This window comes from Symsagittifera roscoffensis, chromosome 4 (genome assembly GCF_963678635.1).
Source record: "Symsagittifera roscoffensis chromosome 4, txSymRosc1.1, whole genome shotgun sequence".
NCBI classification, from domain to species: Eukaryota; Metazoa; Xenacoelomorpha; order Acoela; family Convolutidae; genus Symsagittifera; species Symsagittifera roscoffensis.
Genome location: NC_087065.1, coordinates 70411341 through 70438655, shown reverse-complemented (window position 1 = coordinate 70438655; position 27315 = coordinate 70411341). Strand labels below are relative to the sequence as shown.

Below are 27315 nucleotides of genomic sequence, written 5' to 3'. Positions count from 1 at the left end.
CGGGCAGTTTTTTGAATTGGTTGCGTTTTATCCTTCGATCCCCCACCCCACTTTATTTTAGTTGGCTTAGTGAAGGGTCCTGCGTTGTTAGGTTTGGCCCTTTTCACTGCGAGATTAAGACCACCACCCTGCATTGTGTCTTTAGAGGTGAACACTGTCGGACTGTCCTGAAATTTATTTCTCGCTTCCTCTGGATCCAAAATTAGCTGCTGTGACAGTAATTCATCGTCCGACCAGTTATCCTCGACTTCTTCCTGTTCGCCAGATTTTCGTTGAGAAGTCTCATTGAAGACTGAATGCAGCTGACGAAGCTGAGACACATTATCCGTTCGAAGTGCAGTAAATCCGTAACAAAAGCTTTCGAAGGATGACTCGATCGTGTTTGTATCTCAGCTGTAGCATGATGAGCTTAGAAGCATGGCTCGTCAAGCAACCCTTGAGGTACATCAATTTCTGAACAGGTGACAGCTTGTCATTGTCATGGACAGTTGATCGAAATGAATCAATGAAGCTTAGCCAGGCAGTGAAATCGCCACTGAAGCAAGGCAGATTGATCTGCGGCAATCTTGATGAAATCTTTGTAGGTTCAATCTGCATAGTTGCAACAGAGTTAATAGGCTGACTTGATGCGGTTATCATTCTCTTTGCGGCTTGTAGAGTTTGGCGAGCAGCCTTCTGTGCGTTCTGACATTGATCTCCCACTCCTACGCACAGAAGTTTCTCCCGCTTCTGATTCGTCGGAGAATCCGGGTGGATTGTTAGAATCCTCATCTTCTCCCGTGGCATCTTTGGGTTTTAGTACATCTTCTGCCGCTCGCTGTACTCCCCTTTCTAACACTTGGTCAGCCATTCTGTTTCAATCCGCTGGTGTTAAGTCTTTACTATTGAACGTATCCAGGATTGTTTCCGGAGATGTGTGACGTGATGTTTCTTTTGGTTTTGCGATTGCATTATTTTGAGGCGATGAAGTCGATAGTGGGACCACCGCTGAACTTGACGAGCACGCTGGTGATGGTTGATTTTCTTCTGCTGCAGTAGCAGCACTCTTGTTTCGGGCAGTTTTTTGAATTGGTTGCGTTTAATCCTTCGATCCCCCACCCCACTTTATTTTAGTTGGCTTAGTGAAGGGTCCTGCGTTGTTAGGTTTGGCCCTTTTCACTGCGAGATTAAGACCACCACCCTGCATTGTGTCTTTAGAGGTGACCACTGTCGGACTGTCCTGAAGTTTATTTCTCACTTCCTCTGGATCCAATATTAGCTGCTGTGACAGTAATTCATCGACCGACCAGTTATCCTCAACTTCTTCCTGTTCGCCATATTTTCGTTGAGAAGTCTCATTGAAGACTAAGTGCAGCTGACGAAGCTGAGACACATTCTCCGTTCGAAGTGCAGTAAATCCGTGACAAAAGCTTTCGAAGGCTGACTCGATCGTTTTTGTATCTCAGCTGTAGCATTTGAAGCGCTACCTCATAGTTGCTTTCTGTCGTCTCCAAGCTCATGATGAGCTTAGAAGCATGGCTCGTCAAGCAACCCTTGAGATACATCAATTTCTGAACAGGTGACAGCTTGTCATTGTCATGGACAGTTGATCGAAATGAATCAATGAAGCTTAGCCAGGCAGTGAAATCGCCACTGAAGCAAGGCAGATTGATCTGCGGCAATCTTGATGAAAACTTTGTAGGTTCAATCTGCATAGTTGCAACAGAGTTAATAGGCTGACTTGATGCGGTTATCATTCTCTTTGCGGCTTGTAGTGTTTGGCGAGCAGCCTTCTGTGCGTTCTGACATTGATCGAATACTTGATCATAATCTGCATCATCGGCGATAGCGTCAGGCAGCTCGTGACCAGCAGTTGAGGATTGAGCCAAGCAATGCTCACGCTCGGTTGTTTCATCGCTCAACTCGTCTTGATTACAATTCAGGTTAGTAGAAAGCTCGCTGGCTTGAGAAATTTGCCGTTTCGAACTCAGTAGATAGTTTCCTTGAGGTGGTTTAAGCTTCTTCATAGCTGATGGAGTTTGACTTTCTGTAGTAGGCTCAACCAGTGTGCTTAGTTTCCTTAGGTTATGAGGCGGACCAGAATGGATACTTCGCGATAGCTGGAAAGCGACTGTATCGTATGAAAAATGAATTAATGATGATTTAGTTACTATAAATTGCGGGTTAAAGCATTGAATCAATTATAGGAGAATTAACATGCGTTTTCAATTTAGTTTACGCGTGAACAAATTATCTTGCCATTTAAAACAAGCTTTGTTTGCTCCAAAACGGGATGATACGATTTCCGTTGAAAATGACGCAATACGTGCATCATCGACCAAAATAGCAGTTTTCTGGGCGAAATGGCGGCAAATTGCGTCTGCTGCTGACTAAAGATTTTGACTTAATTACAAGGTTTCATATATAGCGAGCTTGTCTCCGGCCAATTCTGGTACGGCCATGTTCACCGAAGAGAAAATGACCATGCGCTGAAATGGACAGACCAAGTTTCAATCCCAGGGAAAATACCAGCAGGGAGGCCTAAAAACGATGGATCGATTGTGTTAAACGAGACCTGAATACTTTAGGTCTCAAATCCACAGACTGATTTGATCGAACCTCATGGAAAAACGTGGTATCCTCCACTGAATATCTTGAATGCTATTCAGAAAGTCCTCATCTGAACCATTGCTTAGACGCTTTCCGGACCCCGCCACAGTGGGAAAACGGACAATAAACGAATTAGTAATAGTAGTTGTAGTGACTGATAATCTGGAACGGCTCTGCTATCATATACCGAAGACCGATCAAGTTTTTTCACCAATTTTACATGTACGAACAGTCGGTGACCAGAAAAAGAAAAGCTTCCGATTAAGAAGAAAATAATTGCTTACTTTGTCGCTTTGGGTGTCCCGGATATGTAAGCCCGCCTCAGGTGCAATATTGCTGCGATCTACTGGTTTTCGCTGACGATCCTGAAAGAAAGCAATTTATGTGATCAATATCTGTTGCGTCAATAATTTTTCAAATTATTATTCTACCGCCGAAGTAGAAATGAAAAGTTTGCACAGCTGTAATTTTTTCTCCGGAAACCTCTTGCTATAGTAAAATATCAATTTCGACAAAAAAAATCCGGCGACCAAAATTTTTGCAATTTAGTTTTTTAATTGCAGATTTGCCCATTTAAGTTGAACACTTCATTCTACTTTTCTGTATTTACAACGCGCAGGCGCCGATTCAAATTGATTCAGAAATCGACTAAAATTAGACTGAGCAAAGATTTAATTCCAAAATACCTGATGCACTTAATGCACATTATATCGCTTGTTGTTTAGATGAGCGTACCATGGCAGACAAGAAGAAAAAACCTCATTTCAAAATGTCATATTTTTGTTCAAATTTTCGACCAAAAACCACTTGAGACATTGAACACTATGTAGGAATAATCAGTTATTTGCCAACACGCTAATAACTTATTGTTAATATACTCCTGTTAATATACTTTAGCTAAGAAGCTCCTCGTCTCGGCTTTTCTCTCCTCCTGATAGAGACGCTTTTTGTTTTCGTAGTCACCAAAATTCACACCACTCTCAGTGTAATCTAAAATAACAATTCCTATGACAGATTGCAAACGCCTCGTGCGTACTCGGCACAATAAATGACAAAACCACTTTCGACGAAATTTCTTATTTGGAATACATAATATGTTGTTTTTTTATTCTCGTGACGAGTAGCGAGCTCTTATTGAAGAAACGTAACCCGTATCACTCTAATTATCTCCTTTTTTATCATTATCACTTCCATGTCTAGACAATTCCTAGGATTTTGACTGGAATATGTGATGAAGGTATTCTGACTGTATTGCTATGACAGAGAAAGAAAAAAGCAGAGATAACTCTAACCCATTAAACAATGTTGAACTGGCAATGATTCAAAAAAATCAAACCTTTCACTGATGATATAGGTTGAACAGTGTTCTGACTGGTCCCAGGAACCGCAATTTCACGAAGACCAGCATTTTCACTCTGATGGAACTGAACCTTCAAAGAATATTGAAATCATGAGCATGTTTTTATGAGCTACCAATACAACTCAATTCCTTTTAAAAAGAAAAATTTTGCAAAGAGGTGCCGGACATCAAACCGACGGGACTTGAAGCCGAATTGTAAAATTAGGGACTTCAAGCCAAAATTTTTCTCATTAAAACTTTTTTGAAGAATTTCTCAATTTCATGATCTTTCTCCAGTAGTTATTGTCGTTTTCAAGGAAAGTTGAAAAAAACATGGCCGAAGGCAATTTTCTTGGTGATGTCCCATTTGTACCAACGGTCATTTGTACCAAAATGAAAAATCGTCCCATTTGTTCCAAAATTATTCAACTCGATTTCTGATTGGTCGAATTGTGAGCCAACGAATTATTACATTAATTTTCCACTGTTCAAACAGAAGAAAACTAAACAGCAGAATAGTGACCGCCGCAGTCGCGCCAACGTGTTGCGAGCTTGCCAACAGAGGGTAGGACTCTATACGAAAATTAGAGCCGGTTATCGCCGCGAAGCGGCGACGCGCGCGTAGCGCGCCCACCGGCGACCTTAAACCGAGACTCGGCTTATTTAGTCTTTTGGCAAATTGAAAAGATTTGGAACTTATGCGACTGATATTTTATTTTGGAACCTATGGGACTGATTTTTCATTTTGGAACCTATGAATACGCACCATTTAGCCCAGGCCTATGCGAAACTTTACTGCAAACCAAGAGCTTAAAGTAGTCGGCTTAATAGTCTTAGGCCAATTGAATATTTTTTGGTACTAACGCAATTGATTTTTTATTTTGGTACATATGGGACTGATTTAACATTTTGGTACTTGTGAATACCCACCATTTATTTATAAGCTATGCATTTCAAAAACCGGCTGATATTATTAAGGGATGCCAATCCCAAGTGATTCACTGTCATGAATAAAACTTGTTATGGACTAAATTTGCCTACAATTTTGAAAAGCAACGTTTTACCGATGAAAAAATAGTGATTTGAGGTGCTTGTAAAGTTTAAATTTCGGCCTGAAGTCCCTTCGGCTTGAAGTTCCGTCGGCATGTTATCCTAGACCCGTTGGAAAGGATTGAAAAGATTAAGTTACCTGTTGTGGTTGTTTGATTCCGTGTGATCTACGAGCTTGAGCCAATTTAGCTTTTTGAGCTTGGATGAATTCCTCCAAGTCATCGGCCATTAAGGCCGCCTCTCTCCGTTCAGTTCTCGAGAAATAGTAAAACAAATTTGCACTAGTTTAGACGAAATTACTATATATTATTCACTTCTCCTTTCTTGATTTAATTATAGATCACATGCGGTTCGTTCTTGAATCGTTGTAAAACGAATTTTTTTCCAGATTTTCTTACACTCCAAACTGATTCGAAAAAAATTGAGAGACTTCGATTTTTTGACGAATGTGGAATTATCCGCAAGTCAAGTCGGAATTGTTAGACCAAAATAACATCCCCCCCCCCCCGAAGCAGTTTGGAAGGGAGAATGTTGGGAATTTTCAGTCAATCACGATGGAGGATTTTATGCAGCGCTTAGCAATTTTATAAAATTCAGATTGTAGTGGAGGGTCCTGTTCTTATGTTTTTAGGTGTAGGACGTTCATTCAGAAGGAAACTGTTTAAAAAATTCAAAGTACCATTCAAGCGAAAATCGTAACAAATATTTCGTTTTCTACTGTCAATCAGTTTTTTCAACATGCTGAACATAAAAAAACAGAAATTGTAAAAGAGTATGGTTTTCTGGATCTCACTGTACAGTTGGAAAAAGAGCAGCCAAATGTAGATAGAAAAAGTGCTGAAAATCGATGTATAAGAAAACAAGAATACAACGAAAACAAGAAGAGAATTAACAAAAAACCATCACAATTAGTTACATTTTCGTTTCATTGGTTATATGGACTATTATTATAATTAGGGGACTGAAAAATTGATATTATTCTCTTTTTGCTGCTCTTGGAGCCATTCTGCGCTTTAACAATTTTGCTTATTAACTGGCCACCAGAATGAAACTTTGTTTGGCTACACATATTCACGAAAAATGTAAACTATCAAGCCATTTGAAATATTAGTTATGAAGAGTACGCCCTGCAACGATTACACTGTTTAAAGATAAAATTTCTTGCTCGCATTTGAGCAGCTTTGAATGGGTTGATCAGTTTTTGCCAGAATTTGAGCGGTCTTTGGTGTTTTAAGCGCAATCGTCTTGAACGAAAAGCTGCTCTAATTGCGCAAGTCTTGAGCGGAATTTTAGCGGGATCTCGGCTAGGAATCCTATAATAGAAAAATTACTGTGCAGGGGATTGCATTTTTTAGGCTGGGGCTAAAATGCGAGAGCAAAAAATTTAGAACTGTTTTAGAACCACAACACCTCTACAGGACCGATCAGAAGAGACCAGACGGTTTGACGCTCGTTCCATGGGCTGTTGGTAAGCAGCTTTTGTGGGATGTAACGGTAGTAGACTCCTTAGCTCCTTGTAGGATTAATGCCGTGTCTGTTTGTAACCCTGGTACGGCTGCCGCTGAAGCGGAAGAGCGAAAAAGTGACAAGTATAAAGATCTTGTAGATGATGCATATCTTTTTCAACCGCTAGCTTTTGAGATTCAGGACGCGGCCGGCCCCAGCACGGAACTTTTTTTGAGCAAGCTTTGTATGAACCTAAGTATATGCACTGAGGAACCCAGAGCAGGCAGCTTTTTAAAACAGAGAATCTCCCTGGCAATACAGATTGCGAACGCCGCTTGTGTACTCGGAACAATAAATGACAAAAATAACTTTCGACGAAATTTTCTATTTGTAACACTTGTATATTATGTTTTCTCGTGTCGAGTTGCGCGTTCTTATTGAAGAAACGTAACCCGTATCGATTTTAATTGAAAAGGACTTCAACACTTGTCATCTTCTTTTATCATTATCACTTCCATATCTAGAAAATTCCAAGGATTTTGACTGGAATACGTGATGAAAGGACTACTGACTGTAACCTCGGTTACTATGATACTTCTGACCTTCTGATTTATGATGAAAAAAAATTACCATGCAAGCGCCACTATCATGTGCTGCAATGCCATTAAATAAGAAACGAGAGTTGAAAACAGGTTTTCATGCCATCTAAAACAAATTCCAGGAAGTTTTTTGTTGTCAAAAAACAGTCGCCTCAATTCAATTACCTTTTCAGAACCTTTTTGAAATGTCTAAAGAAACTTGGTTATGATGATGGAATTTCAAGATGAATTTGTAAACGCTTTCTTAGAGGCGTTTATTCCGAAGAAGAAATGGCCCAATGATTCAGTTGAAAGAATATTGAGAGAAGAAGACCGAAAAAATGAAGTTTTGTTTCATTTGGTTAAGGCTTCTGCTTTAATCAGCAGTTACTGGGTATTTCAACCCACATGCTCGTCAGTGATTTCAATTAGATCTCGAAATTATGCCTTCGATTCCAATACAAGCAGCTGTCTATCTCAGTTTCATTCGACAGCTGCAGTTTGCGATCTACTGGCTCTTGGATTGCTGCAAACTGACCAAGATATAAGAAGTAGTGTTTTATCGTTACTAAATCAGGTGCTTGTATTGCAGTTGTCGATTGAAAACTCTAGAATGACTGAGTTTTATGTAACTCAGATTTTTTGTTCGAATACGCATCTTCTTATTGCACGATGTTTGGACTTATGCTGCAATCCTTCAACGCAAGAAGGAGAATGCATTGAAGCCCTTCGTTGTCTTCGATCAATTCTGAAATATGAATCGCATCTTTTCAATAAAAACGCCATTTTGTCAATGGTTTCATCGCTTGAGTCAATATTAAGAGATTGCATTGAAATTTCAAAGAACGACCCGAAAGAAACTCGAAAACGAAGAGATCTCGTAAATCTTGCAGTTGGTTTATCACTGAATGATCAGAGTATTGGTTCGCAGCGCCGGTCTGAGACATATTTTTATCCAGCTGGATTGCTACATAAATCAGTTGCCCTTATTTTACTTGAACTTCTGCGGCATGACTGTGTTTCCGTTGTTAAATCCCATACATTTTCCGTGCTCTTCGATTATATGTCGCACTGTACAAATGAGAAATTTACGAATGAGTTATTTGCCGCTATTCTTTGCTCGGTTGATTACAGCGCTCTCAGACATGTGATGCTAATTTCAATTATTCAACCACTGCTTTCAGACTTTTCTGTCATGCCGTTTGCCCTGAATAGTTTTGAATTGGTTCAGCAGACTCTTCAGTTAAAAATTGAAAAATCAAAGCAACTTTTGATCTCTTTGACATCTTCATGGACTGGACTAATCTCTATGGCTTCCACCGATACAAGGACCGATCAGTACTCGAAGTCAGGCTTAAAATGTTTGATGAATGTATTACAACTGGGAGATCATTACGTGAAAGTTGAAGTTCTACAAGTTTTTTCTTCTGTTCTTGGGATGGGCTGCTCAGATTCAAGTTTAGAAAGCTTACAATTTGCGCAAATCGATTCACTTGCTTCAATATTCGACTCAAATTTTTATATTTCTATTGGCCCTGAATTCATTTCGGCGACATTTGTCGATATGTTATTCTACTTCCGACTGGTCTTGTTTAATTGTCTCGCAGACGCCGGTTTGATCAAGACCTTGACAAGTGTTTATCATAGATATGCAGTATTGTCCTGTCAGACCACACAGTTGAATGCAGAATCACCAAACCAAACAAATTTTACTCAGATAGCAAATTCTACTTTGAAGTTGATAAAAGAATTGCGCTCCACCTACTCTGCTATTCTGCCTAAATATTTCTCCGGATTTTTGCCTAAAATTAACCAGAAAAATTTGCAACAAGATCTGCAATTCGAGGCTCACGACGACGGAGTTTTCTTCAACGAAATTTCAAAACGAACCTTTTCCGAACATTCAAACGAGCATGATTTTAAAATAACAACATTATCGTCTATTTTTATGGACCATTTGAGCTTTCTGTATGACCCGTGTTTGTCAGTTTTCCGAAACAACGGAAAAACAAACTTGATGGCCCTTGAAACACAAATAGCCCTGATTATCTTTGACAGTAATGTTTTGGGTCAACAGTTCATCGTTGTTGTCCAGGAAAGTAGAATGCAACGGAAATTCAATCTGTCTATGTATGAAAAAAATGTTCAATTAGTTGCTCAGTATGATTTTTATCAACGTTTTGGCGTCAGAAGTTATCTCACAATCTTTAAAACCCCGATTTTTTATGCATATAATTTTTTGATAATACAGCTATCGTTGTTGCTGATAACCGGACTATTTGATCAGTGAAATTACTATACTTAGTTTGCACAAGCAAATTAATAATATTTACAACATCATGTAAAAACCAGTATAGCAAAATTTCGAGTAGAAGCAATAAAGTATCAAATAGTGAATTGTTATGTTTGTAATTGAGGCGCAATGGCTCACTATGATATACCAAGACCATGGCACAACCAATCTTTGGAAAATGTTTTAGAAAAGCGAAAAAAAAACGTTTTGCGGTAAAATTTTGACTAGAGTTCCAAAAAGTTTTATGAGTTATGAGTTATGAATTAATAATGAAAACTGAGAAATTAAATAATGATAACGGATGAGCAACTGGTTTTCAACGCAGACTTCAAACTTGGAATTGGCCAGCGATTTGCACCTGTCTCCGTTATTTCGACTCTTTGCGCGAGGTGGGGTTCGGCAAAATGGCGAAAACAGTCCTGGATTTTGTCGAATACCTCATCACATATTTTAAGCCTTCTTCGAAGTATTTTAGCAAGGAGAAAATTCTTGTGGAACCAAGAGAAAACTCGGAAAAAAATAGCGCTGATACTGGGTCAAAAATTGAGGCCGGAAGTTTGTTGTTTAAATTTCTCGCTAGCAATTACAAACAAAATGAAAGCCGTGTTAGTGGTACAAGAACGGATTTTTTTGGATCTGGAACCCGTGAAGAAGAAATCGATTCTTTTTCTGAAAAAGCGAAAAATCTTTTCAGTGATATTGCTGGTGAAATTGCAAGCTCAAGTTCTGAACATTCACGGTCAGTTTTCACGTCTGCAAACTTGGCTAAATCTTTTTCGCAGCTGTATTTTGTTTTTCTTGGAGCTTTGCCTTCTCATAACAGACGAACCGTTCTTGACAAATTCGGTTTAATAGACATTTTTGTGTCTACGTTGCTCTCGGGCGAAAATGAGATTCTTTGCAAGACTATACTTATATGTATGCCCTATCGAGGTGATCAAGGCACAAATGAATGTTCTCAACTCCTAGAAATCTCAATTATGGTATCAGCAACGAAGCAGCTGCGCATTTTTGCCCTTCGCTTTCTTGAGCTATTGAGCCACTTTTGGCTCAGAGCAAATGAAAAGCTGCCATGGAGTGAGTACGGGAAGAAAGAGTTTCCTTGGATCGTGAACATGTTGCTCGAATCTGTAAAAAGCGATGATTGTGACATACGGTTGGTGTGTTTATACATATTTTTTTCAATTACGAGAGCAAGGTGGCTTGTTTGACCTTTTTTCCCGTGAACAACTTTATTAATTCTGCTGACATGCTCACCTTCTTGAAAATTCAAATAAAACTACTTTTAGGCTCATTGATTTTTTGATGATTTTTTTCAGAATTGTGGTTTTCGTCCTAATTTCTGTCGGCTGATTTTCCGTTTTTTTTCAAATGCCTTTTTTTAATTATGTGGTACGCTTTTCAAGTAGTTTCTTTCAATATTTCGGTTTTCTAAATCTTGTTTTAAACAGTTTTGACTGTAACTGAAACTTTTTGTGTGGTTTGTAAATTTACCAACTCTGATTTTTTTTTAAATTTGTTTTTGGTTGAACGGGTTTGACCTATGTTATACCGGCTCAGTCAACTTATGTTGCGTACTTTCAAAATGCGAGTTTTCAACTGCTTTTGCCTACGTTAGAAGGGATTGGTTATCAGAATTTTGATTTTCACACCAGTGAAGCGTCGTGTCATATAACAGTACCCATTTTTTCCAACCTAAGTCGCAAATAAACTTTCCCATAATTTGGTGGCACCTATGCATTCTTACATCTGTTTAAACTTTGCTTGATGGCATTACCTGTTTTGTGTCTTGCTTATTGGTGGCTAGTTCTTAATTGATAAAAAAACAGTTACCATGAAAGTGCTTGGGATTTGGTTTTATTTTTTTAAAATTTTTTCAGACGCTTATGAAATTTTTTGCATTTTTCGCAAATTACTCTTTTTTTTTCAAAAACTGCTTGCCGATTCTCAAAAAAGTGGTCTCAAAAGAGAGATCTTCTACTTCACTGCGTCACAGGGCACTTCGTTGCGTGACTGGGCTCCAATGCATTCTTATATCTGTTTAATTTTTACTCATGACATTCTACTTTTTTTATCTTGCTTTTTGGTGGCTAGTTCTTAATTGATAAAAAACAGATAAGATTAAAATGCTTGGGATTTGGTTGTAGATTTATTATTTTTTGAGACGGTTATGGAAATGTTTAAAATTTTTGCAAATTAATCCTTTTTTTTTTCAAAAACTGCTCGCCGTTTTTCGAAAAAAAAAGGTCTAAATAGAGAGACCTCCTACTTCGCTGCGTGAATGGATATTCCGCTAGTGTCTTTTTATTTCATCGGGCGTTCTACGACCCTCAAAAATTTCAGTGCGAAGGAATTTTTGGCTCACTTTTTTTTGGAAATTCTCCCTGCAAAAGCGTGTTTTTCGTCTGGTATGGAGTGAGCAAATGACAGCAATGGAGTTGAAAATTGTCAGACTTTCTGACGTTTTGGCTTATTATGAAAGTTACGCATTGCTTTCCACATCAGTGCATTTTAAAATTTTTTATCTAACAGGTATTTCCAGCTTTAGCTGGGCTTCTAGTGTTTAACTATTGTTAAGCTGCCACGGAGCAGATGCTAAGACGCGTGATTTTCATTCTTTAGTATGGAGTTTTGATTCCGACGCTTATCAGATTTTAATTAGTTTACTTTTTAAAAAACTTTTGACTATTTTACAGCTACTTTATACCCTTTTCTCGCTTTTTTTGCGAAGTGCAGCTTCGCCTCTGTGTAAAATTTTATAGCTTGAAGTTTTTTTCATAATAGCAGTATGCGGTTAGGCTTAATAGGGTCAATCCAAATTTGTTGCCCTAGTTGGCGCTTGGTCATTGAATCTCAATGTTTGGTAATGCGTTTATTAATATCATCGGAAACTTTCATCGGAAAGGTATGGAAATTGTGTAGACATAGTTTTTTCGACTTGATTTTTTCAGCTAATTTAAAAAAAATGAATCATTCTTTTGTATTCAATGTTTTGTAATGCGATATTTAAAAGTCAATGAACGTAGTTCAGATCTTTTATATTGTATCGTGATTTTTTTCATGAAAAGCCTTGAAATTTATTCAAGCTCTAATTTACTTTTTCGCTGTTTGACTTCTGATTTTTCTAAGTTCAATTCTTTTCCTTTGTTAAACTGAAAGCAGAATCCACTTTTGAACAGCAAAAGTGTAAAGGTCACGAAAACGTTAACAGCCACTATTTTCGAAAATAAATTTCATCTTTCAGATATCGCAGCAAAATAAAAAGTTTAACTTTTGATCCAGTTTTCTTAAATTCGGTTAATTTGAGATCAAATAAATTTCAATTGCAAACTTTCCTTGAAATCAAAGAGCTTTCAGGCCCTTGAAATTTTTATCTGTTTTTTTTTTTGAAAATTGAAGTATATTGTTCTTTCAAAAAACAAGTCAGTCATTGCGTTCATTGGCTATTTTCCAATTTTCTGGTGTTTATGTTTTAATTGTATCGCAAGTGTTGCGAAGCTCCGCTTCACCTCTGTGTTAAAAATATACTGAAAAGTACAAGTACGATAGTCAGCTCCCTAAAAAAGGTATGTGCATTTGGTTACTAACGGCTTTGAACTTTCGTGAAAATCGCGGCCCATCTTTTTTACATGCTGATTCCTGGGCTCCAACTATCACAGTTGTTCCAGTGTCTAATCGTGATAATACTCGTTCGGTACTCAATACACGAGTACTGGGAATGGAATTACAAGTATATTTTGTAAAATTTAAGTTCAAAATTTGTCGAAAAGTTGTGAAAATTGTTTTTGATTGATTCAAACGAAATACCGAACTAAATACATATTTTACTGTGATAAATACCGATTGATAAATGATTAGTTTGGACCAGGTAAAAAATTAACCCCCCCTCACTAAATCAAATTAGGGAGGAGACTTGGATAAAAGTAATATCAGACAATAATGTTTGAACATAGTAGATGCAGGCATCACTGCTTGAATTTGCCATTAAATTTCAGGAACGAGTTTTTTGACATGGGAAATAAGTTCGTATTAAAGCACACTTAATACAAATAGGCGGTTTTTTCAATCAATACATGACAATGCGCTGACTTGTCCTCATGGAAGTTTTTGTAACAGATTGCTAGACTGCTACCGTCAGGGCAGAGCCCTGAATGTTCGATCGCTCTTTAATGATTGATGTTGTTTTGGCAAATTAAGTTAGGTCAGGTTTTCAAAAAAAAAAAGAAAAAATTTGAAATTGATTTCAATGTTATATAGTTTGCCCCCACGCAAAACTTTAAGTACAATTTGGATTTTTTTCGTGCTTACTGAGGCAGTATTTGAATAAAATGTTTTGCCTCCTTTTTTGGAATGATTTTAGACGGAATAATTTGTCGTCTACGCTAAGCGTTAATCGAAAATTGGAATTTTAGAGCATAAGTTATCCCAAATATCCTAATTAAGCAATTTGTGAACCCTCAAATTTTTATTTTAAAATGAGCGCAAACTTTTGGCTATTTATGAGTGAACACATTGCGTCTGCTTTAATGTTAGCCACTGGGTGCCTTCAAGAGGGATAAAATACGTGAAATTTGGCTGACGATTTTCCTGGTTGTTCTAATTAATGCACTGAGCGGGGTGAAGCGTCAACTGATCAGACTGCTCTTTAGAGTCAGTGAGGTTTTTGTGTGAAATTTGTCGAAAATTTTACAGAAAATTTAATAACGCCTGGTAACTTAATAATAAGGGCAGATGGCTTGACTCAATTTCGTTTGAAGTTTGAATTGATTTAATTTGTTGCCATTGCAACTACTTTGTCCGCAACGCCAGGAAAGGGAGTTGTCTGCCAGTGTTCTGTGTTTAATATAAGCATACCACATACCCTTCAAAAATCAGTAACTCAGAATTTTAGTTTGTAAGTATGATTTCCATCGATAGATAGTGAGTTTCGTTTCTATTGAGTCTTGTCAAGTGTTTGCAAATGAAAGAGATTGAACAACCTGTCTTTTTTTGCTTGGATTAAAAAAGAGTCCATTTTCTTAAATTGCGTTAACTTTAATGTTTCGAATATTATTGCTTTTATTGAGTGGCCGCTGCTGTTATCTAGGTTGTTCTAATTTCTCTACTATACTACCTATTGTTATCCGGATTAGTTGGAATCAAAATGTGTTTAATATGAGATAAATTTACTTATCAGCTTCTAGAACAATTATCACTTCGATCAATGGGACTGTTTTTTGGACTTTTTTTCGGACTATTTTTGGGACTGTTTTGTATGGGACTGTTTTTTTTGTACTTTGCTATGTTTTTCCGGACTGTTTTGTATTGGACTGTTTTGTATGGGACTGTTTTGTAAAGACACGAAATTTTTGTAGGTAAAATATCTTTGAGCTTAGGGAATCAATAGTTTTCAGATTTTTTCTGGAGAAAAACCACCCCAAGCGCAAATATTCCGTCAATTTCTTCGAAATTCAGAGCAAAATTGTTTTTAGTTTTTAGTATACACAATATACAAACAAATTTGAAAGTTGCCAATTTAGTGAATGCTGAATAATTAATACGCTCTAAGTTTCCAGTTTCCTCCGAAGGATTCAAATGTAGAATAGTCAGGCAGAAAATATATCATTCTATGCTTCACATAACGTTTAGGTTGAAGGTTTTTGAAAAAAAAATCAGCATTTTTCATATTTTGAATTTTTTAATCAAATTTTGTAATGAAAAACTAGTTCATAGACGTTAAAGAACTTTCGAATCGTGCTGGGCTGTGATGTCGGCATTTTTTAAAATTTTTGTTCCGAGCACCCCTCAGAAGGTGAGAAGATTTTACGGTGCTAGGTATTTTTTGTCAGATTTGGCAAAAAAAATATAAAAAATGATATAAGAACTATACATTTTTTTGTTGCTCGAATATCTTGCTCGATTACTTCGAATAATGATTTCGAGTACAAGCATAATGACGAAGTCGACCTATAGTTGAGATTTTTTTATGTTCGGGCCTTGTTTCAGGGAGCTAGCTTTGAACCAACTGATCGCATTGTCAGCAGACAAACGAATCCTGCCAATAATCTTCAGTGGAAGCAAACCATTTGAATTGCTGAGCCTGTACGTCATAGACTTCGATGAAACTGGCAATGAACCAAGACGAAAGGCGAACAATAAAGAAATGACTCAATTGAAATTGATTTGTCTGTTCTCTAAGTTTTTAATCACCCCCTTAGAGGTAGAAGAAATGAAGGAAGAAGTCCAAAATATCTCCGGGGTTGAAAACATTGAACAACAGCCAGAAGAAGATGAGAATGAAAAACTTCATCTCAATAACAGGTGTGATATCTATAGCTAGCCACAATTTTGCTTAAGAGATTGAGTGCACTCAATAAATTTGAAAGTACAGATTGATCACCTCGGTCAATGTTTGGGCGGTCTGGGGGCTATAAAAAACAATACTTGGGAGCAGAAACAACGTACTTTTTAGAGCAGAAAAAACTGCGGTTTTCATGTACCCTGGATGCACTCGCACAAGCGGAAGATTTTTTCTGCTTTTCAAACAACGAAATATGAGGAAACTAAGTCGAAATAAATAAAGCAAACATTTTTTAAGTCGAATAAAGCGAGAGAAAAAATTAAAAATGGAACTAATACGAAATCATGGTTGATAATTGTATCAGTTCTTTTACTTCGGCACTCTTGAACGCCCTAGGTTGGAGTTTTGATTTTATAGTGTTTGCTGGCAATTCATTCTTTTCGAGCTGATTTGCTTTGAGTTGTGTTCGGGTGTGTTTTAGTTTTTTTTTTCAACGCAATCAGGCACCTCAAAATATCATTGGACTGGATCGACTGGTATACGAAATTGAAGCCGTTTTAGTCGTGATTCGAACGACATTTTAAAAATTTAAAAAATTTTTCTCAGTATCGAGAAAAACTGGTTTAAACGTTTTGATTTTTATTTCAGTTTCGAGCGAAGAAAGCATGCGAGCTGGCTCACAACCGCTTATTTATGTTTAAAATAAGTCCTAAAAAATTTAGCTTTAAACAAGTAAAACAAGTTTTTGGAGCTTTTAAGCGCCTTTTTGAGAACCAAAAACTTGAAAAAAAATCAACAATTTTGCAAAAAAAAGTTTGTAAAAAAAAGATTTTGATTTTTTGTTTTTCTAGTAATTTTTTTTCTGCAAAAATTATTGTCCAATTTTTCTATGTTACTATGAATGCCAATTTGCCTAAATTATAGTTTTACGTCAGACCTTTTATCACACCTCGCAGATAAAAACTACACGAATTTGAAAAAATAAATTTTTTTAAAGACTGGTCGAACCTTTTGTGCTACCTGCATATTAACCGGCTATTCTTATTTTTTTTAAATTATTGGACTCGTGCATATTTTTTATCAAGATACAACCAAACTGTCTGTATTTTCTTTAAACAAGACTTAAAGAAGGTTAAATTAAATGTACCATCAAATGTTTGCCTTATTCCAGGTAAAAAGCGTTTTCTTGGGGGAGATCAGCAAATCGATGTATCAGTAAACCGAAAATTTATGATTCAATTACGTAATCCCATTAGCTAAAAACTGAGATTTTTACAAAATGACAAATTTTTTTCCTCAAAACAAAAGTTTTTTTTGAACTTTGAAACAAAAGTTGAATAAAAAATGGAATGAAATAACTCTTCCCATGCGCCCCGTAATTTAAAATTATTGTTCCAGCTCAGGAAACATTTATTCTATAAATCTTAAATACCGCAATTGATGTAATTATTACGTAAATTGGTTTACTGATCTGGTAATTTACTGACACAACTATTTACTGTATGCACCCCGTTTTTTTTGGGTTGTGTAAGGCAAATAAAATTCTTTTTATAGTTTAAACTATTGTTGCTTCCAGACATTCCCATATCTCTGTCGAAATACCGCATGTCGGCGAAAATCTGGCTATTCAAAAACAAGGACTGGATCTACTGCTGGATGAGTACAACGACCAGGGAGTTGGTAGTACACTGTATTACGTAATAGTCGCAGTTTGGGTGAAGGGAAACTTCTGTGAGCGATATGCAAAATGCGTTGAGCAAATGAGTCTAGGATTGTTCTCGAAACATATCAGAGAGGAAAGAAACAAAAAAAGAGGTGGGTTATAATAAAAATAACAAGACTTCTTGTATCAAGGCAAAGCCCTGAAAGTTCCGACTGCGTTTTAATTTGTGTGGAGTAATTAAAAATAAAATAGTTGAAGAAATTTTCATAAAAATGCTTTAAAAATTTTCAAAACGCTATTCAAAACCCGCACACGCTATGTAAAGTACAAAATGATATATTTTGCATATGACAAAGTATTACATAGACTAAAGAGCACTGCTAGACTAAAGAGCACGCCTCTATCAAATTTGGAACGATTTCTAAGACGTATTAAATAGCTCTTATGCGTAAATTTATCACGCGTTAATTGTCTCAAATGGCAGAAACTTGCTTCAAAAAAATCCTTCAAAAATGGCTAGTTAAAAAGTAGAAATTTGTCTGGAGAAGTAAAACCAACCCAAGCACAAATATTCCGTCACTTTCTTCAAAAGTCGGAACAACAAGATGCTCGTATATCAGGACAAAAACTGATTTCAGTTTTTCTTTCAGTGTCTTCCTCACCCCCATAAAAGCTAATTTAAACTATAAAGAGATGTATGTAATCAAAATGACTTCAGTTTAGATCACATTATTCTGCCGTTAACACGCGTTCTGAGATCGCATATTTCGCGCGTTAATCATTTCAAGTTGTCCAGATTAGCATTTTTAAACCCCAATAGCCTTACGAAAAATTATTGCAGGTGAAAATTGTATTGGCTTCGACTTCCGAAGAAAGTGACGGAATATTTGTGCTCGGAACGGTTTTTTATCCAGGCCAATATTGACTTTTAACAAGCCAATTTTGACGCAATTTGTTAGAATTTAATCTGAAAGAAATTGCTGGCTAAAGCTCAATTTAAAAAAGTATTTCAACTATTATCATTCTTTGTAAAGTTTAGGGGGTTTAAAATGGTCAATTTGGGATAATTAACGCTGGATACATTTTGTGTTATTAAAGCGTATGCGGAAAAATAAATCGTGCTAAATTGAGTTGAAGCATGCAATTTGCTCTTTTTCAATTGACCAGGCTCAAAAATTTCATTTTGTACTTTATATAGCGTGAGGGGTGCATCAAATGAAAAAGAAAAATTAAAAAAAAAAACAATTTTTTTCGATTAATTTATCATGTTTTGATTTGAAATCTTTTTACTGAATATATACGGCACTCCTAACATTCAGTGCTTCGCCCACTTACGAGCTGGTTTGTTCTATTTGAGCTCCGGATGGCAAAATGTTTCAGAGGGTCAAGAAAAATTTTCGTCAAAACGCTTAGTTAAAAGTCGAATTTTGACTGAATACAAAAACAATCTCAAGCACAATAATTCTTTTTTTATTCAAAATTTGGAACAAAAAATTGTTTTCAAGTGAGATCATTACACAAACAAAATTAGAAATTGTCATAATGCGAACATTGTCATAATGCGACACTAAACTATGAACAACACTAAATTTTTATCAGGCTTTTTCAAGACATTTTAATCGTAAAATTGAAGCAAATACTCAAGCAACTATCGCAAAAAAGTTCTGCTACTGACTAATAGACTGGTTGTGTATTACTCGGGAATTTAAGTTTTTGGGAATTGAAAATCAGCCTGGTGCAGGTGATTGGATGGATCTTTTGGAACAAGAGAAGAAAATTCTTTTGCGGGGACGGTTTCTTTTTTTTGGTGAGGTTCCTCAAATTCTTATACGTTTATTATAGCTACCATTTTTCAAAACATATATTTTTTAAATTTTCGCATGAAAACTTTGCAATGCCCTGCCAGTGTTCTTCTATTTTTGAGTACTCCTCTAATTATACCTCGAAGATGGATACTCGTTTTGAGTTTTATGTTGAAACTCTCACAATCTTTGTTGTGCATCTAACTTAATAATACTTACATTTTTGTTCGTTTCTTTTGTCTTTTCTTATTTTAGAAAGTTTTTTTTTCAATTTTTTGGTTAGTTTACTCAACTTCTACCGCATATCCTTACAATCGACAGTGTTCTGATCATTATTTTGCTTAAATTTGTCCCACACTGCATTTTTTACCTGTTGTAGGTAGTCAATTTTTTGTCCTGACTTTCGAAGAAAAGGATGGAATATTTTGTATTTGCTGGGTTTTTTCTCGAGAACATTTTTGACTTTTTAGTTAATCATTTTGACGGACATTTTTTAGTGTTATCTGAAAGCTATTTGTATTTTCAGCTCAAACTTAAAAAAACACTGCATGTAATCGTTTTTTGCTAAGTTATGAAAATTTAGAAATTGCCAAATTGGCATATTTGTGATAACTAACACACGATATACTTCATAATGATAACACATAAGCGGCGAATTAATCCGGCTCAAAGTCAATCCCAAATTGACCTGAATCATGCTAATTGTTCGATTTGATACGTTGCTCAATAGTAAAAGTTTCAATATTTACTTTCAATACCACGGTTAGCAAAAAAAACAAATTATAAAATTTTCCATTTTTGAAACTTCATCAGTTTCTTTTTTTTGAAATTGAAGACTGGCCCATAGACATTTAAAAATATATGAAATACTCAGGGTGTTTCCTGACTAAAAAATTCTGTTTTTTTTTTCAATTTCTTTTCCGTATATTTGTCGATTTTTTAGTATTATTTTACAAAAGCAGTTTTTGACAATTGGCTTTTTATTATTTCTCATAAAAAAAAAGACTTTAATACCCTATTTATTTGATGATCGATGATTTTCTGTGGTAATTGGCTGAAGATACAATTTTTGCCATGACTAAATTGAATCGAAAAGATTTCAATGACGTAATACGCGAAAATAGTGGCAGCTTATATCGCACGACGTAGATTGGTTGAATTTCATGTGCCATTTGGCGTAGACATTCATTTAAATTGTCCCATAAAATACAGTTTGCGTCTAATAATCCCCAACGATGTTTAGCTGATTGGTTTTTTATTTGTAAATTCTTCAGTTTCATTTAAATCGAACCGAAAATTTCTGAATGTTGATCAGGCTAAGGGAACTTTTAATTTTTATTTTGTCACCATTCAAAATTTGTCACCACAGGTAATTTTTATTTTGTCACCATTCAGCATAAGTTTGTTTTGGGTTAAATATAACGTCACAAGTTTTAATGTCTTTTGTATTTTATTTTCCATAAAAACCAGCTCCTATTCTTCCGTATCATCTTCTCTAAGACTTGTCTATCCTTGTGATAAGCAAGGGTGTTGAAACCGGGCACTACACTTTTTCGCTTTAAAAAATTTTGTAGACAATTTTTCGCAATTGTTTCATCTTGCTTCATATTAAGTTCAAAATCAATCAACCACCCGGCGCATCTGGACCTGTTTTTTTTCAAACTAGAAGTTTTCAGTTTTTTCGGACTATCGTCCTAATGTTTATTTTTGTCGGCGTAGTTCCCGTGGCCCTGAATAGTTTTTTAAGGCTACGTTTTTGTCCTAACTTTGAATGCCACTTAAAAATTTGAGGCTTATTTCTACTTTTCCTAATTGCTTTTTATAGAGCTGCTTTGTGTTGTGTTCTCGCTAGTGTTTGATTCGCTTCTGTGTTTATGTTGCTTTTACTTTTATCAACTCCGGCTTGCTGGAACTTTTTTCTTGATTTTTAGTTTTTTTTGATCGGCTTAGAAGTTTTTTTTTGGTTTTTACTTAATAGATTTAGTGGCATCATTTTACATTGCTAGATGAGCGAAACAAGTTTCCTTATGCTCAAAATTTTTCGGCTTTAATACCGCTTTGTTTCTATGCAAATGTAAATTTCAATTTTCTTATTCATCATGCTTTTTTTTCAAAATGTATTTGATTTAAGACAAAGATAAAAAAAAATTTTCGCGAGGTTTTCAAAATTTTTGAAGGATCATGTTTTTCTGCGGTTTTCGTCTCAATTTCTATCAGCTAACTTGTCATGCTATGCTTTTGTTGTATAGCAAGTGTTGCGAAGCTCGGCTTGGCCGCTGTCAAACTGATCGCTGCATTAAATTCTTGAAGTGCGTAAATCATTAGTCCAGCAGGGATCATAATCACTGAAGGTTATTGACACATGCGAATTCTTTTTTAATATTAGGATTCACGGAGTCTTCAATTATTCCTCCCCATTTGTTCGGAGAGTTATCCCAGTCAAGACGAGGTGTGAATCTTCTTTTTCAATTGTGTGGTGACATCATTTCGAAGCACGCCGATTGGCTGACGAAGCTGGACCCGAGTGAGAAAGAGGCTGCAGCTGTCACGGCGGCCATTTGGTCGATAGCTCAGATAGCCTCCTCTGAAGTTGGATACGCGACGCTCCCTTTCGCTGCAGTCCTTCTGATTGGTCAGTTTTTCAAACCCAAACTGAAATATTTGATGAAATACTTTTCGCTGTTTATGAACGTTTTGGCTTTGGAAGGTTTTGTCTAGAATGTGAACCGGGATAATGTCCGGGGTTTTAGCAAAGCAGGAGAAAAAAGCGATAAGGGGGAGAGATGGTAAAAACGTTTTTTTTTCCTTCAAGAAGACCGACCAAAAGAATTATATGATCTATGCTATTAAAAAACCTTGAGCTCTCCTATAAAAGCCCATTTTTCGAGTTCTCCTGCATTATTGAAAATTATTTCCCTTAATCAAAATTATGTGCACCGCAAGATGTAACGCATTATTTTAAATTAGTGAAATAATAACTATTTGAATCAGGGGCGGATCTAGGATTTTCTCGAGGGGGGGGGGGCGGATTTTCAAAAAATTGTCGAAAATTTTGACGACTTTTTTTTTTAGGTTGACCAAATTGATTTTTCGAGCTCTCCCAAAGCACGGTTTTGTCCCTATTTTGGCCAAATTTTTTGCGCCGCAGGCAAAATTTTGAAAAAACAGGTCAAAAAAGGCGTTTTTAGGCACTTTTTGGAAAATTTTGACCGGAAATTGCGTTTTTTCGGCGCGCGCTCCCCCCTCAAAATTAGTATATATTGGCGCCGAAGGCGCTTTTAGAAAATTTTTAGGGTCGGTTGGCCAAAAATGGATTTCTTAAAAAGTATCAAAGGGGGGACCCTTTGGGTCGGCAGGGGTCGAATCCCTGAAAGGGGGGGGGGGGGCGTCCGCCAACCCGCCCCCCCCCCCCCCCTAAATCCGCCCCTGATTTGAATTTGTCAAGTTCCATTTTTTTCAGCTTTGTGATGTCTTTTTTTTCTGACTTTTTAGTTATGCAAGCCGAGCAATGTCGTGTCCTGTCAATTCGCGGGGTTGCAATGATGGCATTGAATCTTCTCTGCGAAAGTGCTTTAAAAGCTATTGCAAAATTGGACTGGGTCTCACATGTTTCCAGCCCAGTGCCAGATTCGAACTCGGAGCCTTTGGATCTCGATGTGCTTTTGAGTTATGACGCAATGCATATAATTTTCAGCAATCCAGCGACAGTTGAAGTACTCTGTAGACAGTTTTGTCACGAGAAGAATCCTAAATTGAAAACGGAAGAAAATATTTTCGTTCAAATTCCTCGAAGTGAAAGCAGAAAGGAGACGGATGATTTACACGACGGAAGCTTAACCCGATGTACAACCGCTGAGGAAACTGGTGTGTCCGTTATTGCAAGAAATTCTACAAGAAGTGGTAAGAATCAGATTTTTTCTCCTCTCATAATTTTGAAAGAATTAGTTTTATTAAATATACTTTGCTGTTCTGTTTTGAATAGTTTAAATGTGAATTTCCTTATTAAGAGCCGGTTTTAGAGCAATCAAATTTTGTTGTTTTTTTTTGTACTACAATAAATTTTCTCTAAGTTTCTGCGATAATTTTTCTTAAGCAATGATTTCTCTTTTTATAGAATTGTCTTCGCAGTTTTTAAGGAGGAAATTGGGAATCAAATTTCTTTCTAATGAAATTTATATGACATTGACAGATCTCGTGATTCATTTAACAGATTTCGTAATTTTTTTCAGGTCAGCGGCGTGTGTTGCCCTATAAAATGAGGCAAATAACCAAAATATATACAGCAAAACGTGATGGGAACTCCCTGGAAGTTTCTTTCGAGGAATCTGAACAACGAAATTCCAAAAGCGATTTCTTCGATTCCAATGAAATCGATGACCGCTCAAGTTTTGCAATGAATGATAATGTTTTTCAACAAGAAAGTTTTTCTGGCGGTTATGCGACCAATAATTTGACTTCGAATGAAGAACCGAGGTCTTCCGGGGACCTGCCAATGGTTCCAGAGATCCGAGTGCTCTCTTCAACTCCTGTGCATCAACCTAGGGTTATAACTATGCAGAGGGATGCGGCCAATTTCGAAAACAACCGAAACAGATATCTACGACCTCCATCAATAGACGGGTGGGTGTTAAAAATACGTCTAAAAAGTTAATAATAATTGGTCATTTTAAAGTAAAAGAACCCAATCATTTTGAATCTACTCACTTTTTTTAAATGAAAATCCGCGTTGTTTTTTGTAGCCAAACCAGTATCTCGAACACAGAAAGGTTCAATAGTCTGAAACTTTCTGTCTAAAACATGATTATTTACAACGTTTTCTTAGCTGGACATTTTGAAAGAAGAACATCATCTCAGCATATTTTTTGATGGCAATGATTTTGTATTATGAACTTTCTATAATCTTCTATTTAAACATCTTTTCTTGAAATCTAAAACAATAAAGCATTTGGGAATCTCATATTTTAGGTGTAATTTTGCGATTTGATACGGTATTCCGGAAGGGGCAGCTATATTAAAATTTTGAAAAACATTAACTCAATTTTAGAAAGCAAATCCCGATCAAACTTAACGTTTTGGGAATACCAAAGTGTTAAAGCGCTGTTATATGCCGGTTTTTACTGCAGGTATAAAAAAATTATATTGAAAGTAATGAAACGGTGCTTGAACCTTTTATAAATTAAACAAATCAAAAGCGGATTTATATAGAAAAATTAAAATATGGCAAGATATACTTCTGATAAAACATACAAAATTTCTACAGATAAATACACGAAAAAAATGCGTTCGAAAAGTTGAATTGCTTTTACCCTTGCGATAAGCAAGGGTATTGCACCGGGTACTAGACTTTTTTCTCCCCTAAACAACTTTGTTAACCGGAGTCTTCTCATCTGGAGTCATTTCCTTGAAGCCTCTTAGCAATTATTTTAAAGCTACAGATAGCCACATTACCGCTACAGATAGTTTTTGTTTTTGTTGGGACTTAAAACATTTGCACTGGTCGATTTTTTCTGAATGTCCTTTGTAATTTAACCAACTCGATTTGTTAAAGTTTTCTTATTTTTTTGTTTTTTCTTCCCTTTTCCTTTTTTTTCGGCTGGATTGATTTGGACCTATTTTTACCTCCTTAGTGGCCTCATATTGCGTCGATCTTCGAGCAAAAATATTTTTTAATGTTGTGTTTGTGTTTTGATGGCGAGGGGACTTAATAACTTTAAAGTAGTCTTACAGTTTTTGAATTTTTGTCGGCTTTTTTAATTTTATTTTTTTTTGTTCAGCTACTTAAGTTTCCGCCTATAATATATCGGCTGAGTGTCATCCGATTACTTTGTTCGAGAAGCGAAAAAGTTTTTTGCGTGTTTGGGAGGTTTGAGGGTGAAGGGGATTTAACAACTTTTTATAAGTCTTAAACTTTTTTTGGCTTTTTTTAAAAGTTTTTTTTTGGTCTAATAAACTTCGGCTTATTTTGTATCGGTTTAGTGGCCTCATATTGTTTCATTTGACGTGCGTGTAAGGTGCCTGTTTGTATTAATAATGAGGGGAACTTAATACATTTTTATAAGTCTTGTTGTTTTTTTTCAGCTTGAAGGGTTTATGCTAAAGTGTTTTCGGCTTTGTTACCGCTTGGTAAATTTTCTTTCGATGCGAATTCTACGATCTTTTGTCTTGGCTTGTTTTTGTTTCAAAACTAGCTCTACTCATTTTGATGCATTGATTTTTTTGACTCGTTTCAAGTGGTTTTCTTGTTTTTTTTATCACAAGTGGTGCGAAGCTCAGTTTTTCCTCTGTGAAAAGTTTTGGCTTTTTGTACATTCAGTATCAAGTTACAGCCCCATGAATGTTTTCCTACACAGAAAGTAGATGAAAGCAGTAAAAAAGACCTGAAAAAAGTTTAATATACCCAATTACACGGGGTGAGATAGTGAAGTCTACATTTATAAAGAGATAGACGAATAGATAGAGATAGATAGATAGATAGATAGATAGATAGATAGATAGATAGATAGATAGATAGATAGATAGATAGATAGATAGATAGATAGACAGATAGATAGATAGATAGATAGATAGATAGATAGATAGATAGATAGATAGATAGATAGATAGATAGATAGATAGATAGATAGATAGATAGATAGATAGATAGATAGATAGATAGATAGATAGATAGATAGATAGATAGATAGATAGATAGATAGATAGATAGATAGGTAGATAGATAGATAGATAGATAGATAGATAGATAAATAGAGAGAGAGAGAGAGAGAGAGAGCAAAAGCTGAAAGTTGAACGACATAGTGAAACGCGCTTGTAAATAAACTCTACAGTTCATATATCAGGGCAAAATCACGGCTTTTTCTGACTAGCACTTGAAGCTAAAGATCCAAAAAATAAGTTGGAAATTGAATGTTTTTTTTTGTTTTTCTTTTTGTTTCCCATGCGATATGTAATACACGAAGGGATGTATACAATGTCTTTTATTGTATAATAAGACAAAATTGCTGGCCTCATTTCAAATTGAATTCTTTTGCCCTGTACGCTTTAATAGGATGAATAATATTGCGCGTTAACTATGTAAATTTTAGTTTTTATGGTCCAAGTATTCCCATTTTTATTTCCCTATAACTGTAAAAAAAAAGGATTACAGGTGAAGAATTGTTTTAAATTTGAGCTCAGGACAACGATATTTTACAGATGGTTCAATAATTTTTTGTCAAAAGTTTAAAAAAAGTTGAAATTTGACTGAATAAAAAAATCCACACATGAGTAATTATCCCGCCACTTTCTTCGAAAGTCGGACAATAATAGATAATTTCGATACACTCAGAAATGGTTTTTTCGCAGCAATATGGACAATTTTGCTTTCTTTTCAGGGTTAGTTTCTCGGCCAAATCTGAGAATGAATTCACTTCACCTCTATATCCGAGCAATCAATTTCACGAGTTCAACCGCAACAGCACGCTAACTTCTCTCGATTCAATAGCCAATCTGCCGCACGAAGGGAAAAATTGCCTCCAATGCTTAACCATTTACAACCTAATCCAACTGTCAGCGTCACGAGAAACCGAAAAAAATCCTGGCCGATTTGGAAGTTATTATGGATTCTCAACCAAAACTGATGCCATATACTTGCCAAAAAATTATAGGGACAAATTGCTGCTTTGGACAACCGAACTTTGCAGCTTCACATCGACGAAAGTAGCTAAGAACATGGACTATTTCATGCGTAAATTCGTTTTCGGCTATTTGAAACATTCGATGGTTTCAGACGCTTTCGAGGTCATTGTGCGTGAGCGGTATTTGAATCTGAAAAACTTCAAGAAAGTGGATAAACGAGACTTAGTCTGTCTTTACAGCGACTGCTTGCTGATTTTGAATCAGAATGCATGTTCAGCCGCTGCTAGACTTTTCATCCACAATTTGTTTCAACCTGTAATTGACGAACAGTTGGCTAAACTGAGACAGCCTCCCTATTTTTCATCTGATAGTAGCCATCACTAACTTACCATCCGTCTTCTATCATCATTAAAGTCATCTCTAATTGACGCTTTCGACAAAACTAAAAATTTAACTTTTGTAAAGACTGTACATAGCGAAACATGTATATATTTTTAATTGTAAGTCTAACAGAATCCGAAATTTAGATGTAACATAATAAATAATTGCTTGACTATAATTGTCGGAAAACGAATCTTGTAAATTTAAATTTAAAAAGAATTGTTTTTGCGAATAAAACCTCACAACAGTGTTCAAAGTTATAATTTATAAACTAAATTCA

The 27315-nt window shown here is 36.0% G+C and overlaps 2 protein-coding genes across 6 annotated transcripts in view; one reads left to right on the top strand and one right to left on the bottom strand.

Annotated features, from left to right (window-relative positions):
* LOC134845083 (centrosome and spindle pole associated protein 1-like) overlaps window positions 1-5359 on the bottom strand; it is a 52935-nt gene extending 47576 nt beyond the window's left edge. For 2 of the 5 annotated variants that reach the window (XM_063861934.1, XM_063861935.1), the window contains exons 1-4: window positions 5118-5349; window positions 3926-4019; window positions 3482-3579; window positions 2874-2954 (exon numbers count right to left, since the gene is read on the bottom strand). In XM_063861934.1, the coding sequence (XP_063718004.1) occupies window positions 2874-2954; window positions 3482-3579; window positions 3926-4019; window positions 5118-5207 (363 nt within the window). In that variant the 5' untranslated portion in view covers window positions 5208-5349. Of the gene's footprint in view, window positions 1-2873; window positions 2955-3481; window positions 3580-3925; window positions 4020-5117 lie in introns of all 5 variants that reach the window. The other 3 variants (XM_063861932.1, XM_063861929.1, XM_063861933.1) reach the window with 3 other exon arrangements.
* Window positions 5360-7171: 1812 nt separating this feature from the next.
* LOC134843939 (uncharacterized) lies at window positions 7172-27218 on the top strand. Its single transcript, XM_063860294.1, has 8 exons — window positions 7172-9132; window positions 9621-10451; window positions 15281-15595; window positions 17152-17390; window positions 21427-21672; window positions 22533-22940; window positions 23270-23660; window positions 26411-27218. Exons 1-8 carry the CDS (start codon window positions 7229-7231, stop codon window positions 27036-27038), a joined length of 4962 nt encoding a protein of 1653 aa, XP_063716364.1. The 5' UTR covers window positions 7172-7228; the 3' UTR covers window positions 27039-27218.
* The last annotated feature ends 97 nt before the right edge of the window (window positions 27219-27315 follow it).

Coding starts and splice junctions, on each gene's coding strand:
- LOC134843939 (XM_063860294.1), top strand. CDS start 7,229: ATGATGATGGAATTTCAAGATGAATTTGTAAACGCTTTCTTAGAGGCG. Junction 21,673..22,532: donor CGCTGCAGTCCTTCTGATTG/GTCAGTTTTTCA, acceptor CTGACTTTTTAG/TTATGCAAGCCGAGCAATGT. Junction 23,661..26,410: donor CGACCTCCATCAATAGACGG/GTGGGTGTTAAA, acceptor CTTTCTTTTCAG/GGTTAGTTTCTCGGCCAAAT.